The following is a 19,018-nucleotide window of genomic DNA, read 5'->3' as shown; positions in this document are numbered from 1 at the left end:
GGTGTCCCTCTGCTCGGATTCTAGCCTTTCCAGAACCCACTTCTGCTGTGTCTTCTCTTTTGCCGCTGTCTGCATATAAAGCCTGTTAGACCACAGTGTGCCCTGGAAGCAGGGACCACTCTGGGATGTATATATTTTTTTTTTTTTTTTGGAGATAAGAGTCTTGCTCTGTCACGCAGAATGGTGTGCAGTGGTGCAGTCGTAGCTCACTGTAGTCATGAACTCCGTGTGTTCAAGTGATCTACTTCAGCCTTTCGAGTAGCTAGGACTACAGACACCCACCACCATACCTGGCTAATTTTTAAAATTTTTTTATAGAGACAGCATCTCACTATGTTGCCCAGTTTGGTCTTGAACTCCTGGCCTCAAACAGTCCTCTTGCCTTGGCCTCCCAAACTGCTGAGATTACAGGCATGAGTCACCTCGCCCGGCCTAGGATGCACATTTTTGGTAGGCCTTGGTTTCCACAGTTTGAGATCTCAGCACCCACTGTTTGAATAGAATTGAAAATGCCTTAAATGTCAGTAGAAGTAATGACCAAGGCTGGTAGGCTAGTCTCATTAACTGAGCTGAGTGCACAGAAAGGCTTCCAATAATTCCATTAATCTTGGTGCCTCTTTCCCTTCAGCTCACGTGTCTGAAGCGGCCACTGGTGGTCATCCATGAGCTGTTTGACAAATCCATCATGGATATTTCCTGGTAAGGAGGATTCTGATTATGCTTCATAGGCTGAGATGCTAAAACAGGAGGCCTGAATGTGCTTAGGGTCGAGCAGCACAGTGGCGCAAGCATGTGACTTGGGAGTGAGGCTGTGTGTCCGTTGCTGTGGTGATGTGTAGTGTAGGATTTGCCATGAGAGATGCCTCCTCAGGGTGTGTCTTGAGTTGAGGAGAATGCTGAGGTCCTCAAAGGCTCTGTGCCACACTGTCAGTCCATGAACCAAAATGAGCTTGCTGCTTCACAGTGACCTCGTTTAGATGGATGCTTCCTGGAAGTGTGTGTTTTTAATGATTTTAAAAATAAGATAAATGAAATTGCAAATTCTTACAGAACATATGGTAAAAGATGGTTTGTACACATACTTAGAATTAGAGGATGCCAGGTCCCTTGGGAGCAGTTGTCACCCCACTATCCTCAGGCACAGAAGGGGACCGTCTCTTTAGTACTGCCCTGGACCAGTGCTGAGGCATGGACGTCCTGCTCCCAGGCTGCTGATGGCCATGTCTTTCAGGACTCTGAATGGCCTGGGCATCCTGGTGTGTTCCATGGACGGCTCTGTGGCATTCCTCGACTTCTCTCAGGATGAGCTTGGAGATCCCCTGAGCGAGGAGGAGAAGGTAGGCTGGTGTCCCACATGCTGCCACAGGCTCTGGGGTCACAGAACTAACCATGAGAGCTCGGAGACGTCCCTCTGATTGGACCTTCTTATGGGATACAAGATATTTGATGAGTGTTTGATTTTTATAGATTGTAATTCTTATTTTCTTACATATTCATGTCAGAAACAAGCCCCAGAACTAAGAATAAAGCTGTTTTGATTAATGATGACTTCCATATATACATTCCTTAGAAAGCTGAACCAAAAAAAATAAATAAAATTAATAAACTGTTTGGGGCATCTCTTCTTGAGCTGATAAGGCCACCCTCTGGGAGGCTTTTAACCTGGAATAGAGTTGAGGTGACGCCTCATTGTTCCTGTCCTCATCACTCTCCCCATTATAATAGCAACCCACTGGTCATCTGTTAGCACTTACTGTATGCCAGGCTCTGGGCCCTGTGTTTTACATGTATAATTTCATTTAAATGACAGAATTCTTCAAGGTCGGGCTCATTCATTTCATCAGTGAGGTGACTAAGCCTCATAAACAGCATGGCCCTTTGCCCTGACCATGTGTAACCCTTAGGTGGGAAGCGTGAATCAGGCTGCTGCCTTTGGGCCAGGCCTCCTCTGCTCTGCCCAAGGTAGTGGTACCAGTGTGCCCATCTGCAAGGCTTTGAGAAAGGCCCTATTCTACTTACACAGACCTAGAATCTTGCTATTTCTGTGGATGGGCCTTTGCCAACATATGATAGGATGTATCTGTTTGTCTAAAGGAGCTCTGTGAAAGCTACCTGTCTGCTTTCTCTGCAGTGATACGGTTGCTACCAGGAGCTCCCTTTTAAGCTATTGTGACCATCATCTAAAATGTGAAGCCCTGGCGGGTAGAGGCCTGCCTTGCTGACTGCACCTATAACAGGGCCTGGCGGCCCATTATTTTTCCTGAAGGAATGAATATCTCAGTGGCCTCAGATCTTCCCACCTTGTCACTGTCCTCAGATTCCTTAGGACAGCTTTGAGTCTCCTTGGAGTCGGGGAGACTATGTAATGACTGTCCAGCTTCACATTCCCAAGTCACAGGCAGAAGCCTGTGTTTGAGGAATACTATAGAACCTCGGTAGGAGGATAGACTCAGAAGAGATAGGAGCCTAGGTGGCTGGGGAGAGAAGAGTACCTCTTCTGGATAGGCCACACTCCCACCTGCTCTGTTGTTGGCACATTCTGTGTGTGTCTGTTCTTCCTCACACCCTCATGCACACCACTCACTCACTTCTGCTGGGGACTCCATTCCTGCTCTCGTAAGGCCCCTATCCAGCTTATGGCACAGGACTCCTAGGGCCTAGGAGGAGGGGAGGGGCACACACAAGAGTCTTTCCACGTCTGCTGTGCCAGGCCTTCCCCTGCTCACAGAGATACTTGAAGGGGCCTGGGGGAAGCTCTCATCAAGGGGCTGATGCGTCTGGTCAGAAGCACTGAAAACAGATGCTTGCTCCTATTATCTGATTTCCAAAGATGTTCAGGGTCCTTGGAGATTGAAGAACTGTAAGTTAGCAATGTGAGTGTCTCCTTTCAGTTGAAGCATGGGGATTGCATTTGTTCTGCACCAGACTGTGGGGTAGGTGTTGTCTTGTCGGCTGTCTCACTCACTGTCATCCCCAGCTGCAGACTTGTGGGAAGCCATGAGCATGGAGGAAGGGCACAAGACAACAACAGGGGTGGGCAGGATACACTGGGAGGCAGTGGAGAGTGGGCGTCAGCGCCTTTGCACTCTCACAACCAGGAGGGCCTTGCTGGTGGGCAGTCCTGGCATGCTGGTGCTCATGCTAGCGTGTCGCACCTCTCCCTGCTTCCCCCAGAGCCGCATTCACCAGTCCACCTATGGCAAGAGCCTGGCCATCATGACTGAGGCCCAGCTCTCCACAGCCGTCATCGAGAACCCTGAGATGCTTAAGTACCAGCGGAGGCAGCAGCAGCAGCACCAGCTGGACCAGAAGGGTGCCACAGCCAGAGAGCCAGGCTCAGCCGCCTCCGTCGCAGGTGTCGTCAATGGGGAGAGTCTGGAAGACATCAGGAAGGTGAGGGCTCAGGCACATGCTCAGGGGCAGGGGACAGATGTAAGTGGTAGTGAGGAGGGTGTGTGCTGAATCTGGCCCAGGTCCCACTGGTCAGCCAGCACAGGGCAGCATTGGTCCCTCGCCCATAGCCGCATGCAGCAGTAATGGGGCCTGGATCACCTTGATCAAAGTCTTCCTTGTCCTAGGAGCCCTAGAGCAGGTCATGTATTACCAGAATTTCCAAAGTTTAACCTGCTGGCCTTTCTAGGAAATTCTAGATGCTGACAACAGTGGGTACTTTGACTTCACCTGGAAGCCCATGTTTCACGGTAGGGGGATTGGAAGTGGGCAGGAACAGGTTAGCACATGAGATCCCCTAGGAACCTAAGCCATCTCTAGGAGCTTGTGCAGGTTGGCAGACCTCCCCCCATGACTCAGACAATGTGTGTGTGGTCACCCTTGGTTCTGAGCCTTCTGTGGAAGAGGGATCTTGTGACAAAAGTTAGTTTGAAAATCTCCATCTCAGAAATAAGAGCGTGGTTCATCAGTTCTGTAGTCCCTTCACTGGCCCCAGAGCTGTGAGTCCCCAGCCTGCTGTGTGCTCACGCCCCGAGCCTGGGTGCCAGCTCTGTGGCACTGGTGAGAGGGGGGAAGGTGCCATCCTTTACGGTGCAGAGAGGTGAGCACATGCCCGATAGAAAAGCCTTGTTCTTGGATCCGGTGGCTTGGTGTAGTTGTGCCAGAAGACTTAGAAAGGGAAGTTAGAATACATTTGCTTAGAATTCTTATTTTGTTTAAACCTACTGATTTGGTGTATAATTGAAATATAAAAAGGTATACATGTTGAATGTGTACAGCTAAACCATGAGCCCAGACACAGAAGGACAAGCATAGCATGATGCCACTTACAGGAGGAATCTAGCAGAGTCAGACTCAGAGGCAGAGAGTAGAATAGTGGGCGCCAGCGGCTGGGCGCAGAGGAGTCAGGGGCATCAGTCCAGGGCACATGATGAATGAGTCTGGAGATCTGTGTAGCATGGTCCCTACAGTTAACAATGTCCTGCACACTTCAAAGTAAGCTAAGGGTGTAGATCTCATCACCAAGGAAAAGGAAGCTTGACTTTTTAAATATTTGAACAGTTGGCAGCAACTTTTTCACTCCTTTATGTGACTCTTTTTTCCAGAATCTTTTGAAGAAACAAGTTGAGACTCGGACAGCAGATGGTCGGAGAAGAATCACACCTCTCTGCATAGCACAGCTGGACACTGGGTACTCATTCATTCACCGAGCTTTCTGTGACCTTGTCTGGGGAGGCCTTCCTCTCTCTTTTCACCAGTTAGCACTTTCACAGTTAGGGTCATCACAGGCCCGGTGGGCCACCCTGACTGATAGATTGTGGAAGCGAGGGAGTTGAGCCCACGCAGCTTTTCTCCAAGCCCAGTGCTCCTAGCAGAGCCTTTGTGCCTATCTGACTCATGTGGAACGTGGGTGAGGGCTGAGATGGCCAGCAGGTGGCCCCCGTTGCAGGGACAGCATATCTGCCGGACTGCACTGTTGGCAGGGCGCTAGAGGACACGGGGAAAACAATCAGACTGATTTTTCTTTCTTTTTTTGTCCTTTTATAGCTACATTTTCTGGTTAGAAAGGTATATATAAACATTGTTGGAAGCTTAGAAAATGGCAAAAGCTCAAAGAAGAAAAAAGCATTATTATTCATAATCCAATCTTTCAAATATAATCACTGTTAACATTTTGGTATCTGTATTTCCAGTCTTTTCCCCACTTGTTACTGTATCTTGACCATTTGTTCATTTTAATAAATAGTCCTTGAAGCATTCCCTTGCTGACTATCCAGGTTCCTGACCTACACGTACCGTGATTTACTCCACCCACCTGTTAACTGGGGACTTTTAGTTTATCCAGTTTTTCGTGACCATAAATGAATCTCGGAGCACAATCTTATCCCATGACTGTTCCCACGGGATAATTCCTAGAAGTGGAATTGCTGGGTGGACAGTGGGTCTCTGAGACACATGTTTCTGTGGGGGATATAAAGTTGGGAATAGACTCATTTACCCTGTGCCATCATCTCAACATTTTTATTGGTCATTCTCCCCAAACAATGTATGTCAATTAGAAAAGTAATAAGGCCCTGTATGAAAGAAACTCTGGGTTTTACACCCATTCAGCCAGTCAGCTCAGACAGTTCTTTATGGAGCCATACACAGTCGTCATTTTTGTTTTGTAGTTGTTCAGCCTGAGCTATTCCAAATCTTCCTTGAACTGTGAAGAACCTTTCAATCGTATGATGTGCTGATCCAGCCTCCCCATGTGAGGTGTGCAGGCTCTGAGGCCCCAGAGAGCAAAGACCTGGCTGAGTAGAAACTGTCTCCTCCAGAACAGTGATTTTCCTTTGGTTAAGCCTTTTTCCATTGTAAACCTATAGGGTTACAGGAGTAATGCCACCTGCCTACCTTCTACTAGGACCCAAGTAAGGCCAAGTGTGAGAATATGCCTTGAACACTTGCTGCCCAGGGAGGGCCAGCAGGAGGGAGGTGGTGGTGCCCCTGTCCTGTGGCTCCTTCCAGGCCTCACCTGTGAGAGGGCAGAAGAGGCCTCCTGCTGGCCTCGAGCCCACTTTCTGCCATGGGGTGCATATTCCTGGAACTAGGATTTGATTCCTTCTGTCCTAAAGGCTTTTCACCCTCCTGATTCTCGTGTTCTAACAAGTCTTAACAAGTAACAAGATAGGTGATGTTACCTTAGCTAATTAAGAAAGAAGAGAAGCATGAATATGTAGTTACAAGTGGGAGATTGTTATAGATACAGAATAAAACAAAAGAATGAGACAATTCTATGCTAAATTTGAAAGTAGATGGCTTTGAAGAAAATAAAATTACTAAATTAAAAAAATTATTATAGAAGAAATAGAGAACACTTTGAAAGAGTTAACTCAAAGCCACCAGACCACACAGGCTTCCCAGGACACTCTAAGAGACTTTTAAGGAACAGGTAACTTTCATTTAAAATGTTCTAGTTTGTAGAGAAGAAACTTGTGAATTATTTTTGGAAATGAACATAATATTTCAAAATGTTAAAGATAGAGCATAATAAATCCTGTATCATTCTTATTGTGGATGTCAGTGCAAAATCCTACATAAACTAGTAACAAACAAAACCGGTTTGTTTCAGGAAAGCAAAGAGGTTCATATTTTGGCAAACCATTAATTTACCAAAAATAAAAAGGAATAGATTGTATAGTAACCTTTATATAGATGCCTGAAAGGTATTTTGATAAAAGGAACATTGTTCTGATTTAAAATGTGAGAGTAGGCTCGGCGCCTGTGGCTCAAGTGGCTAAGGCGCCAGCCACATACTCCTAAGGTGGCGGGTTCGAATCCCCAGCCCGGGCCCGCCAAACAACAATGATGGCTGCAACCAAAAAATGGCTAGGCGTTGTGGCGGGCGCCTGTAGTCCCAGCTACTTGGGAGGCTGAGGCAGGAGACTCGCTTGAGCCCAGGAGTTGGAGGTTGCTGTGAGCAGTGATGCCACGGCACTCTACCCAGGGGGACAGCTTGAGGCTCTGTCTCAAAAAATAAATAAATAAATAAAAATAAAATGTGAGAGTAAATGGATGCTTTTTTAACTTGATAAATTATCTTATTTCAAGTTAAATTAAAAAATGAAACAAATGCTCATTCCTGTGATTATAGTTTAAGATTCTTCTAGATGTCCCAACCTATACAGTCAAGAGAAAGAATAAATTGGAAAGGAGAATGTAAAATAAGTCATTATTTTCAGGATGTTATGGTATGTGAGAGAATCTGCTGGAAAAAACATCATAGACAGTAAAAGGACCATCATGTGACTGGATACAGTCAGCAGGAGATCAGGTAGCACCAACTCCCTTCAGCATGCACACAGAAAGAAATCATATTCATTAATGCCTGGAGCATGACAAGAAGTGCAGATCTCAATGAAGAACATGTTTAAAGGCTACCCAGAGGCCTAAAAGGAAACTCAAAGAAGTAATAGCAATGCATATCCCATCGATTAGCTAGGGTGGCATCATAAAGACATCAGTGCTCCTGTAACCTGTAAATTTAACATGAACCAGTGCAAATAACCATAAGTCACCTTTGTGTGACTGTGAAGTTATGTGGAAAAAAGGAATAGCAATTCCTTTTTAAAGATCTCCTGAAAAAGATTAATCAAGGAAAACTAGCCCCACCAGAAATTAAAACTTAAAGGTTATGATACCCAAAACAGTGAGACAGTGACCCATGAACAGACAGAGCGGTACAGTATAACAGAATATCCAGCACAGGCCCGAGTAAGCATATATGGAAGTGTAAAGGGAGCATGTTACATCACTGAGGAAACATTAGCTAATTCAACCAGTAAATGGTGTCCTCTAGTAACAAAGGTGGATCCCAGCCTCATACCTTATAAGTCAGATATATTCTGAATAGCTCTCAGATTGTTTCTTTAACTTTGTTTAAAATATTTTTGTTTAAAATTTTAGAAGAGCCCATGGAAGACTATTTTTGTAATCTTTGAAATGAAGTCTTTTCTACAAATAACACATAATTTAAACTACAAAAAATTAAGTTTTGGAGGTGTATTTTTTGAAAAAAAATATACTATAAAGAGTTAAAACACAGTATCCTGGGGGAAATATTTCCTGCTCAACTAAAGAATTTTTAAAATATATAAATTAAATAAAATATTTAAATAGTTCTTAGAAATCAATAGACCAATAACCAAATAGAGAACAATAGACAAAAGATAGGAACAAACACTTCACACAAAGGCATCAAATGTTACTATATGAAAATATTTCAGGATCACTCACATCAAAATTAAAACTGTGGTAAGAGAGCTGCACTTTTTATCTGTCAGATCATCATGTGTCAAGAAATTTGACAAAACTGTATGGATATGGGGAAATAGGCACTCACATAGGTGGATTGTCATTTAAATTTCTGAGGAAGGCACTTTAAAAATACTTATCCAAGGGCGGTGCCTGTGGCTCAAGGAGTAGGGTGCCGGCCCTGGCCAAAAACTGGAAAAAAAAAAAAAACCACCTTATCCCAAAATCATCAGTGAGCACTTCATTTGCTGCTACAATTCCACTTCTAGGAATTTATCCGTGCATGTGCGAATCATAGGTATAATGACAGTTACTATGATGGGCTATTTTGTGTTCTGAGTGTGTGCTACATTAAGTGCTTTTAGTCCTGACAGCAACCCCATGGGGAGAGTCCTGGCATTTGTATTTTTCAGACTGGAGTCTAAAGCCCAACAGAGTAGTTACAGTGCCCAAGGTCATGAGCTTACAAGTTGCAGAGAAATTAGACCTGGCTGATCTGGCCAGGGACCTGGATCTTAACACTGCAATACCTTGGCCCTTCTTGCAGTAGCATCCAGCATAAGAAAAGATAGGAGACAGCCCTGTCGTTCCTCAGTAGAGGCTGATTTTGGCACATCCACCTAGTGGCTCGCTGCAGGGCCCTTCCTAAAAGGGAGACTCTGTGTGTGTGCACTTCCTTACTTCTGAGACACACTTACACGGGTAACACCACTGAGGTCAGGGTGCGACACACAGTCAAAGGCGCTGGCAGTTCTCATTAGTAACATTGTTATTTTCCTTAGTGGTACATGGGGTTCTACCTCTTAGATTCAATTAAGTATAACATACTAAGTGATTTTCATTTTCTTTTTCTGTAACTTTCCAAATTTTCTACCATAAAAATATACTGCCTTGGAACTCAGAAAAAAGAGTGTATAAAGTTGTGGCTGTGCCATCTGACATGTGAGGCTGACTTTTGTTCTTGCTTGATGACAGGGACTTCTCTACGGCATTCTTTAACAGCATCCCCCTCTCGGGCTCCCTGGCGGGCACCATGCTCTCCTCTCATAGCAGTCCGCAGCTACTGCCATTGGACTCCAGTACCCCCAACTCCTTCAGCGCCTCGAAGCCTTGCACAGAGCCTGTGGCAGCCACCAGTGCCAGGCCTGCAGGCGATTCTGTCAATAAGGACAGGTCAGTGGGCGCCAAGCCTTGTTCCTGTCCCTGGGGAAAGTGCAGGTTTGCACATGGTTTGTCACAAGAGAATTTCATTGTGTTTGTACTTTGTGGCCCCTTCAATGAAAAAAGAAAGAAATGCTTGATTTCACATCGGGCCTGCCTGGAGGGGAGAACTTATTCAGGTGAGTCTCTGACACTCCACGAAGAGGGATTTCATGGCCCACTAAGGATCAGGCTGAGGCTGGGGACCTGCCATGATGCGCTGCCCACCACAGAGTCAGCCCCACCTTCTGACAAATCTGAGCTGGAGGTTGCATTATATGTTGGGAGCCTTGGCCTGTAGGCTGTGGAGCACATGGCCCCACCATTCATCCCAGGCAGAATGGGAGAGCACGGACTCACAGAGCTTTCACTGACCTTTACCCAGAAAACAAGTTAAAAGTCAAAAAGGACCAGGCAGGCATGGTTAAGAGCCAGAGTGAAGGTTTGCCCAATACCTGCTCTGGGTTGCACGTTGCCGGGCCAGCAGTGCACAGGGGGTTGACTGGTGAGCCCTCATCTTCAGAGTGTGTAGGCTGGTGGGAGGAAGCACCCATGGGGTTGAAGGTGGCTCCTTGGGTCCTCTGGGTGGAAATGGCTAGCCATCTGAGGAGAGGGTCAGTGTATAGGTCTTAGGGAGACATCTTCGAGAGTGCCCCACCCAGGTCTCATACGTAGTAGTACAAGCCAGCCAGGGGAAGAAGGGTGGGGAATGCAGACTGCAAGAGCAACATCCCAGGCCCCTCAGGAGGGGCCACATAGGCAGGAGAAAGTCTGGGCTTCCCCCACAGTGGACATATACGTGGCTTTAGAAAGATGGCTCCAGTGTGCCTTGGTGCCCCAATTCAACCACCCCCAGCACACACAGCTGGTACTAGTGGGGATGGGGTCTTGTGTTACCAAAGCTTCCTACACCAGGGTGCTAGCATCCTGGCCATGGGGGCAGGCACCAGGCATCAGGTGTCACTGCTCTGAGGAAACTGAGGAGGGTGGGAAGAGAAAGACTGAGCATCAGACCAGTGAGTGAGCATAGTGTGCAGAGGGAAGCAGGTCTGGGAAGACGTGGTCTGTGACAGTGCCAGATCTGAAAACTGTTTGGGGAGTTGTCCCTCCAGATCCTGGTGGCCACACAGGTTATAAGGGAGGAGGAAGAGGAAAGGGCTGTCCAGGGTGTGGCACCTGGCAGATGAAGGTGGAAGTGTTAGCCTGGATGTAGTCAGCAGGAGGCCCAGTAGCTTCAGTCCCTAGTGTAAAGAATGGGCTTGGCATGGAGGATGGGCTTGGCACACTTGTGTCTGGACCCCCTTTTTCTAATGAATAGAAGAGAAAAGATGTGGGGTAAGCAGTGCTGAGAATTTGTCATTGTCACAGTCAGGGATAGGAGGGGCCGTCTAGGACAGAGGATGATTGAGAATGAAGAACAGCAACCGACCAGGGCTTTAGGACTCCTGCTAGGGACATTTCTCATCAGACCTCTTATTGAAATGGGACAGGCTGCTGGTTGGAGTGGTTTGGGGTTGACATGCTATCTATATTCAGGTTGTGGAGAAAAGCCTGTATGGTTAGAGAAAAGGTTTGTAAGCACCACTTTCTAGGCCTTCCGCCCTCAAAAGCTCTCGGAACACAGAGGGACAAATTGAATGCATTTGTTCACAATCTTCTCAGGCAGCCAGACTTCCAGAATTTTAACATATAAAAATTTTAGCTAAAAAATTTTTAAGAAATAGTCAGGGGTAGTAGATTATATATCAGATAATTTGGTCTATTTTGTCTAAGTTTGATAATGTGCCCTTTTCAGTAGACCCCAAATAATGCAAACCCTGGCCCTCCAGGTCCCGTAAGGATTGTGCTTGACGCGCCTCCGTCTTCTTCCTTCCCAGTACGAATGCTACCTCTTCTCCTGCTGCGTTGTCGCCTTCCGTGTTAACTACCCCGTCCAAGATCGAACCCATGAAAGCATTTGACTCCCGATTCACAGAGCGGTCCAAAGCTACGCCAGGTGCTCCTGCCTTGACCAGCATGACTCCAACAGCTGTTGAGAGGTAGGTGGTAGCTGCAGGGCGCAGAGGGACCACGGGCCAGAGGCACAGGCTAGCAGTACAGCAGCTGCGTTCCAACCAAGCAGCCTGCTCTACTGTGGGGGAGCAGACACCAGCACATAAGAGCAAGACTGCAGGGCTCTTATTGAGCCACCAGCCCCAAGAAGCAAGGAGTGGATGCTAAAAGTGGGAGGGTAGCAGAAAGGAGCCCTGGGGAGAGGAAACAGAGGGCAAAGGAACCCCAAAGACAAAGGCACAGGGCCAGTGAGTACAGTCTGTATTGAGAACAATGGCCTCATTTGGATGAAACCTGGAGTTGCCTGGAAGGGAAGCAAGGGATCAGTTAGAGCAGTGGTTCTCAACCTTCCTAATGCCTCCTAATGCTGTGACCCTTTAATATAGTTCCTCATGTTGTGGTGGCCCCCAACCATAAAACTATTTTCATTGCTACTTCATAACTATAATTTTGCTACTGTTATGAATTATAATGTAAATATCTGATTTGCAGGATATATTTTCATTGTTACAAAGGGATCCTGACCCACCCTTTGAGAACTGCTGGGTTAGAGAGATGGAAGGCTCTGATGTTGTTACATAGTGGAAGTAGTGACCTTGTGCTCAGAAATTGACCACAGGTAGAAAGCTGAGATAAAAGTGATGTAGGTGAGGTCTTCAGATGGTCTTCAGAACTCTTGCAGACTCCATACTACAGCAAGTCATGTGGGCTGCACTTCTTGGAGGTTCAGGAGCATGTCCTCTTGAAGTGGTCAGACTGGGTGTGTGCAGCCTCTGTCTCCTGTGAGGCCTCCATCCAGTCCCGCTCACTGTGCACCCCAGTGAGTCGGGAGCTGGGGGAGGAGGTGTGGGCTGGGCTGGAGGTTTCAGAGCTATCTACCAGGGGTTGCCTCCTATTTCAAGGTGAACAGGGCTTGGCAGCCCTGGAAAAACACTCCTTAGTCTATGCTACCATCAACTAAGTACTAGTTGGCCAGAGACTCTTGCAGTAACCACATAGCCTGCAGGTACCCAATGAAAGGCTATTTGAGGCCTGTCTGTGCAGTAGAGGGTGACTTGGAAGTAGCACCACAGTGTGTTGTGTTGTCCCTGGGGATTTCCCTGTGATCTCAACTGCATGTCTGGGTAGGATTTGTTTTCTTTAGAGAATAGCCCCTTCAAGCTAGTGTGGGAGGACCCTCCCTGAAAGGCTATTGCTGTTTTTATGAACTTAGTGTGGAACCTTGTACTATACTCTATAATGATGTTTATTTTAGTATAAAAGTGGATCTAAAAACCTAAATATTTTGAAATGCTCGATTACATCCAACTCATATTCCTGAAATGCATGACTAGATCACAAGAAGTTAAGGACAGTCCCAGGATCCAAAATCAACAGTGAACAAAAAACCCAGAGTAGTGGGCAGGACCACACTGAGGACACTGGGGGATGGAGGGCTGCTGACCTGGTGACCAAGGACCTCCAGTTTCAATGGCCACACTGAGTTGAGACAGAGCCTTGGGCCTGCTCCAAAGTGAAACTAGCAGGAGGAAAACACAGCTGGCAGTACGGGAACACAGCGTGGAAGTTGGGATGTCGCAACCTGCCCTTGAGGTTAAGAAAACAGTCTTCCCTTAAGACTTTATAACCATTAGCCTGTCCTTATATAGATTCAGGGTCCATTTAACACTACCTATGTTGTCTAGAAATCACCAAGCCAATAAATGAATACAGGTCAGGTGCAGTAGCTCTCAGCACTTTGGGAGGCTAAGGCTAGAGGGTAGCTTGAGGCCAAGAGTTTGAGACCAGTCTGAGGAACATAGTGAGACCCCCTCCCCCATCTCTACAAAAAACTTAAACGATGGCAATGGCCGGGTGCAGTGGCTCCCATCTATAATTCTAGCACTCTAGGAGGCTGAGGCAGGTGGATTGCCTGAGCTCACGAGTTCTAGACCAGCCTGAGCAAGAGCCCATCTTTAAAAATAGCAAGGCGTTATAGTGGGCATCTGTAGTCAGCTACTTGAGGCTGAGGTAAGAGCATCACTTGAGCCCAAGAGTCTGAGGTCACTATGAACTATGACCCCAGTGGCACTCTATCGAGGGTAACAAAGTGAAACTCTCTCAAGAGAAAAAAAAAACCTTAGAAGGTTAGCTGTGCATGGTGGCATGTGCCTGTACTAGGCAAGGGGAGGCGGGAGGACCACGTTAGCCCAGGAGTTTGAAGTTGCAGTGAGTTATGACTGCACCACTGCACTCTAGTCCAGGTGACACAGCAAGACCTTGTCTCCACAACAACAAAAAAGAAACTAAATATAAGAACTAAAACTATAAAACTTAAAACATAGAAATCTGTTTGACCTTGGATTAAGCCACTGTTTCTTAGGATGCTTAAAGTACAAGCAACTGAAGGAAAAAAATAGATAAATTGGACTTCATCAGAATTAGGAACTTTTGTGCTTCAAAGGACACTAAATGGAGAATGGGATGGGAGAGAAAACACAACTCAGCAGTAACAAAACTAGACACAGAGTTTCCATAGTGATTTCTCCAAAGAAGATGCTTAAATGTCCCGTAAGCATTGTCCCCTGTGGGTTGCAACCCCTTTTAACTGTACTAAAGGGTCTCGGCATTAGGAAGGTTGAGAACCACTGAAAGAGACACTCAGCATCATTAGCCATCAGGGGAATGCAAATCAAAACCACAGCGAAATACAACTTCACAGCCTTTTAGGATGGCTCTAGTCAGAAGATCAGATGGGCAGATAATAATTGTTGGTGATGGCTCAGCACCTGCGGCTCAAGTGGCTAAGGTACCAGCCACATACACGTAAGGTGGCGGATTCAAATTTAGCTCGGGCCCGCCAAACAACGATGACAATTGCAACCAGGTGTTGTGGCAGGCGCCTGTGGTCCCAGCTACTTGGGAGACAGAGGCAGGAGACTCACTTGAGCCCAGGAGTTGGAGGTTGCTGTGAGCTGTGATGCCACGGCACTCTACCCAGGGTGACAGCTTGAGGCTCTGTCTCAAAAATAAAAAAAATTGTTGGTGAGATTAGGGAGACATTGGAACCTTTACACTGCTGGTGGGAATGTACAATTGTTCAGCAGTTTTGGAAAACAGGCTGGCAGTTGCTTACATGGTTAAACATAACAGGTATCATATGACCCAGCAATTTTACTGGAGAGAACTGAGAACATGTTCATGCAATAACTTATACACAGATGTTCATATTTGTGCTTCTCATAGTAAGCACAAAGTAGGAACCATCCACATATCTGTTAGGTAATGAATGGATAAACAAAATGTGGAGTATGAAAAGAATGAGGGGCCCGGCGCAGCGGCTCATGCCTATCAGCCCAGCACTTTGGGAGGCCAAGGAGGGTGGATCACTTGAGCTCACAAGTTTAGACCAGCCTGAGCAAAAGTGAGACCCCATCTCTAAAAATAGCCGGGCGTTGTGGCGGGCGCCTGTAGTCCCCAGCTACTTGGGAGGCTTAAGCAAGAGAATCACTTAAGCCCAAGAGTTTGAGGTTGCTGTGAGCTATGACATCATAGCACTCTACCAAGGACGACAGAGTGAAACTGTCTCAAAAAAAAAAAAAAAAAGTTTTCGAGGCTGCCCCATTTGGCTGGCTGCTCTCTCGGGGGCATGCGTTCTGACTGGGGAGCCAAAGGACACACCTCGAATCTGGCTGCTGGAAGCACTGCCTTGACTTGCATGTCTGCAATCTTGACGCCACCAGCTGGTCTCACAGGCTGTTAGCTACACATACAGCACTACCAAGACCTGCAGAGTAAGGACGTCACTTTTGTCACTGTCAGCTTCTCACTGGAAAGTGGCGGTGAGTGAGCATTTGCTGGGGGTGACTTACCTTTCTTCTAAGGCGAGTATCTGTAGATTGTCCAGGAGTCTGGTGCTAAATTCTAAGAGGAGATCGAGTTGGATCCTCAGGTAAGGAAAATAAAATAAAGCAAGGCCCAGTACCTTTAACACAGGCTTTATAGAAAATGCAGAACCTGTCTTAATATGGATATTTCTTTACATTGGTTCTCAAGGCAGAGCCAGGAGGAACCCTTTCAAACATCATTAGTGGAGGTTTTCCTTTGAAGCATGACACCATGAGGTGATCAGCAGTAGTGCTTAGGAGCCACACACACTCTGCAGTTGAGTTCCAGGGGCTGGGAGTGGTGATCTTGAGATAAGTCGTCTTTCTGAGTTTATCTCCCCGTGGGCAGAATGGACCCCCCCCCCACCAGAAAGACCCCTACAGCACTGGGCCTACGTCCTCTCCCTCCCCTTGTCTCGCAGTGAGCAGCACACTTCAGTTCCTGCTCCTTTCTCGTACCTCGCAGTGCTTGGCAGTGAGGCCCCTGCAGCCTGCCTGGTGTTTTCAGCCAGCTGCCCCTGGTGACTCTGGGAGCCGATCGCTAGTATCCCAGGTGTAGGGCGGCAGCCCTGGGTCCTCCATTCCACTCTGCCTGAAGGCCACGTGTCAGATGCACACAGGGACCCTGGGTGAGCACTGGCACAGGCCCATACGCAGGCTGGGGAGGTCTCAGGGTATCTGGCAGAGGTGGGAGTGGAGACTTGTAAAGGGACTCAAGAGACTGGAGCAAAGCTAGGACATTGCCAAGCAACTGAACATCACAGGCTGGCGCTGAGATGAGCTCAGAGGGCAGCCAGATCACTTGACATTACTGTGACATTCTTAATACATTTTACAAAAGTAGAGTTATACAAAGTCTGACGTTTTCTTCTATATTTCACATTGAATAGGATTTTTCCATTTTAATGAATATAACTGTTTGAAGTCAGTTTCAACCAGGAAAATTTACTTTAGAAAAAATTAGAATAAGCTAATATTCTACTTCTATATCCAGAACATCTGGGAGAGAATGCATTTTTTACTATTAAAAAAGTTCATTTAGGGTGGCACCTGTGGTTCAAAGGAGTAGGGTGCCAGCCCCATATGCCAAGGGTGGCAGGTTCAAACCCAGCCCTGGCCAAAAACTGCAAAAAATGATGGCCAGTCTAAAAAAAAAAAAAAAAAATATAGGGCGGCACCTGTGGCTCAAAAGGGTAGGGTGCCAGCCCCATATGCCAAGGGTGGCAGGTTCAAACCCAGCCCTGGCCAAAAACTGCAAAAAAAAAAAAAAAAAAAATTATTTAGGGCGGCACCTGTGGCTCAAAAGTGTAGGGCACTGGCCCCATATGCCGGAGGTGGTGGGTTCAAACCCAACCTCGGCCAAAAAGTGCCAAAAAAAAAGTTTATTTAACCTAAAAATATATTACGAAAGTGTATATGGCCCAATGCTTATGTCACAGTAGTAAAACAGGCCCTTTGGAAAGGCAAAGATGTAACTTTTGGTGGGAGGGGAGACAGGGTGTTGCTCTCTTGCCCAGGCTGCAGTTCAGCAGGGTCGTCATAGTTCATAGTAACCTGGAACTGCTAAGCTCCAGGGATCCTCCTGCCTCAGCCTCCTGAGTAGGGGGACTACAGGCATGTGCCGCCACTCCTGGATAAATTTTTTTATTTGTTTGGTAGAAATGAAATCCCATTATATTGCCCAGACTGGTCTCCAACTCCTGGTTGTAAGTGATCCTCCTGCCTTGGGCTCCTGAAGCTCAGGGATTACAGGTGTAAGCCATTGTGCCCACTCACAGTCTGGTATTTTTTTAAAAGGATTTTACAAGTCCCTAGAGGTGAATGCTTTGCCCTGTGGAGGAACTGGCTTTTTGGTTTTACAGAGCAGACCAGACAGGAGCTTCTGGGTTTTCCCAGGTTTTCACACGGGTGCAAATGGAAAGAGTTCAGGATTTTATATGGTGGTATACCTGCTCCCCTTTACCTGGGGCACCCACCAGGGAAAATAGCCAAAGGCAGTGCCTAGCAGAGGCTGGCAGGCTAGGGAAATGACCTGACCTGCTGGTGAGCAGAGAGTAGGGATGAGAGGAGGGCTCAGACACTAGGCTAGAGTGTGCTTCATGGTGTGACCTGAGCTGCTGGTGAGCAGAGAGCATGGGGTGAGAGGAGGGCTCTGGGAAGTAGGCTGGAGTGTGCTTCATGATGACCACACTCTGTCGTGTTCATAGATGGTTTATTTTAGCCTTACAGGAAAGAACGTTTACCCAGCTTCTCCAAAAGAGAAGCCTTGAGTGAATGGGTCATCAATTATGGAGCTCATGAAGACCAAAGTACCATTGGTCCTCCATATCTGTGATTCTGCGTCCATGAATTCAGCCAACTACAGATCAAAAATACTTGTGGGAGGCTGGTGCAAGTGCAGTGGTGTTTATAAGTAATTGATCACAACCAGTTACAGATTCTTTGTTCATTCTTCATTCCCACTAATTCTCTTGCCTAGCCTAAAAAGAAAGAAAAAAAAAAAGAAAAATGCTTGATGGGGGACCATTCTACAAAGTTCCAAAAAGCAAAACTTGAGTTTGCCACATGAGTACTGCTTTGAATTTGTGCAGATGAAGTGATGAAGTGAAGTAATACATTTAGGCAATGTATTAAGTGTTGTAAGTGATCTAGAGATGACTTAAAGCGCACAGGAGGATATGCATAGGTCATTTGCAAATAGTACATCATTTTATATAAAGGACCTGAGCATCCTCAGATTTGCATATCTATGAGGAGTCCTGGAACCAAACTGCCGTGGATACTAAGGGGCGACCACACTTTGGGCACACAGTTCCGGTGTCTGAAGTTGTTTGAAAGTATGGTTAGTGGTTGGGCTCAGTGGCTCACACCTGTAATTGCAACATTTTGGAAGGCTGAGGTGGGAAGATCACTTGAGGCCAGACATTTGAGACCAGCCTTGACAACACAGTGAGACCTATGTCTACCAAAAATTAAAAAAAAAAAAAATTACCAGGTATGATGGTATATACTGGGGTGCTTAGACAGAAAGATCACTTGAGCCCTGGAGTTTGAGGCTGCAGTGAACTATGATCTTAACACCTACTGTACTCCAGCATGGACAACAGAGTAAGACCCTGTCTCTAAAATAAAGATTAGCATATAAATAAATGCAATCAGAAATGAAAAGGGGACTTTACTTTAGAAAAAGGATTTTGGGGTGGTGCCTGTGGCTCAGTGAGTAGGGTGTCAGCCCCATATACCAAGGGTGGTGAGTTCAAATCCAACCCTGGCAAAACTGCAACAACAAAAAAAAATAATAAAAAATAAATAAAGTTTAAAAAAAAAAAAAAAAGAAAGAAAAAGGATTTTGAAGGTATACTATTTTATTCTATACCAATAGACTAGAAAACTTAGATGAAATAGACAAATTCCTAGAAAGACATAAACTACCAAACTGACTAAAGAAATAGATCATAGGAATAGACCTGTAACAAATACAGGTTTGAATTAGTTTGAATTAGTAATTAAAGAACTACCCGTGAAGAAAAGCCCAAATTAAATTGTTTATTGCTAATACATAGATAAGCAATTGGCTTTTGTATATTAACCTCATATCCTGCAACCTTGCTGTAATCTCTTATTAGTGCCAGGTTTTTTTTTTTTTTTTTTTT

At 46.1% G+C, this 19,018-nt stretch overlaps 1 protein-coding gene and 1 pseudogene across 2 annotated transcripts in view; both read left to right on the top strand.

Moving 5' to 3' along the window:
- Window positions 1–19,018, top strand: part of LOC100957290 (protein HIRA) — a 101,526-nt gene that overhangs the window by 42,151 nt on the left and 40,357 nt on the right. For both annotated transcript variants that reach the window (XM_023508029.1, XM_003801698.2), the window contains 6 exons: window positions 629–699; window positions 1,232–1,337; window positions 3,175–3,393; window positions 4,557–4,642; window positions 9,223–9,420; window positions 11,325–11,486. In XM_023508029.1, coding sequence (XP_023363797.1) covers window positions 629–699; window positions 1,232–1,337; window positions 3,175–3,393; window positions 4,557–4,642; window positions 9,223–9,420; window positions 11,325–11,486 — 842 coding nt within the window. The remainder of the gene's footprint in view (window positions 1–628; window positions 700–1,231; window positions 1,338–3,174; window positions 3,394–4,556; window positions 4,643–9,222; window positions 9,421–11,324; window positions 11,487–19,018) is intronic.
- Window positions 1,536–1,642, top strand: LOC111722147 (annotated as a pseudogene).

Source organism: Otolemur garnettii, unplaced genomic scaffold (assembly GCF_000181295.1).
Source record: "Otolemur garnettii isolate 467f Iridium unplaced genomic scaffold, OtoGar3 scaffold00218, whole genome shotgun sequence".
Classification (NCBI taxonomy): Eukaryota; Metazoa; Chordata; class Mammalia; order Primates; family Galagidae; genus Otolemur; species Otolemur garnettii.
This window is presented reverse-complemented; position numbering and strand designations above follow the sequence as displayed.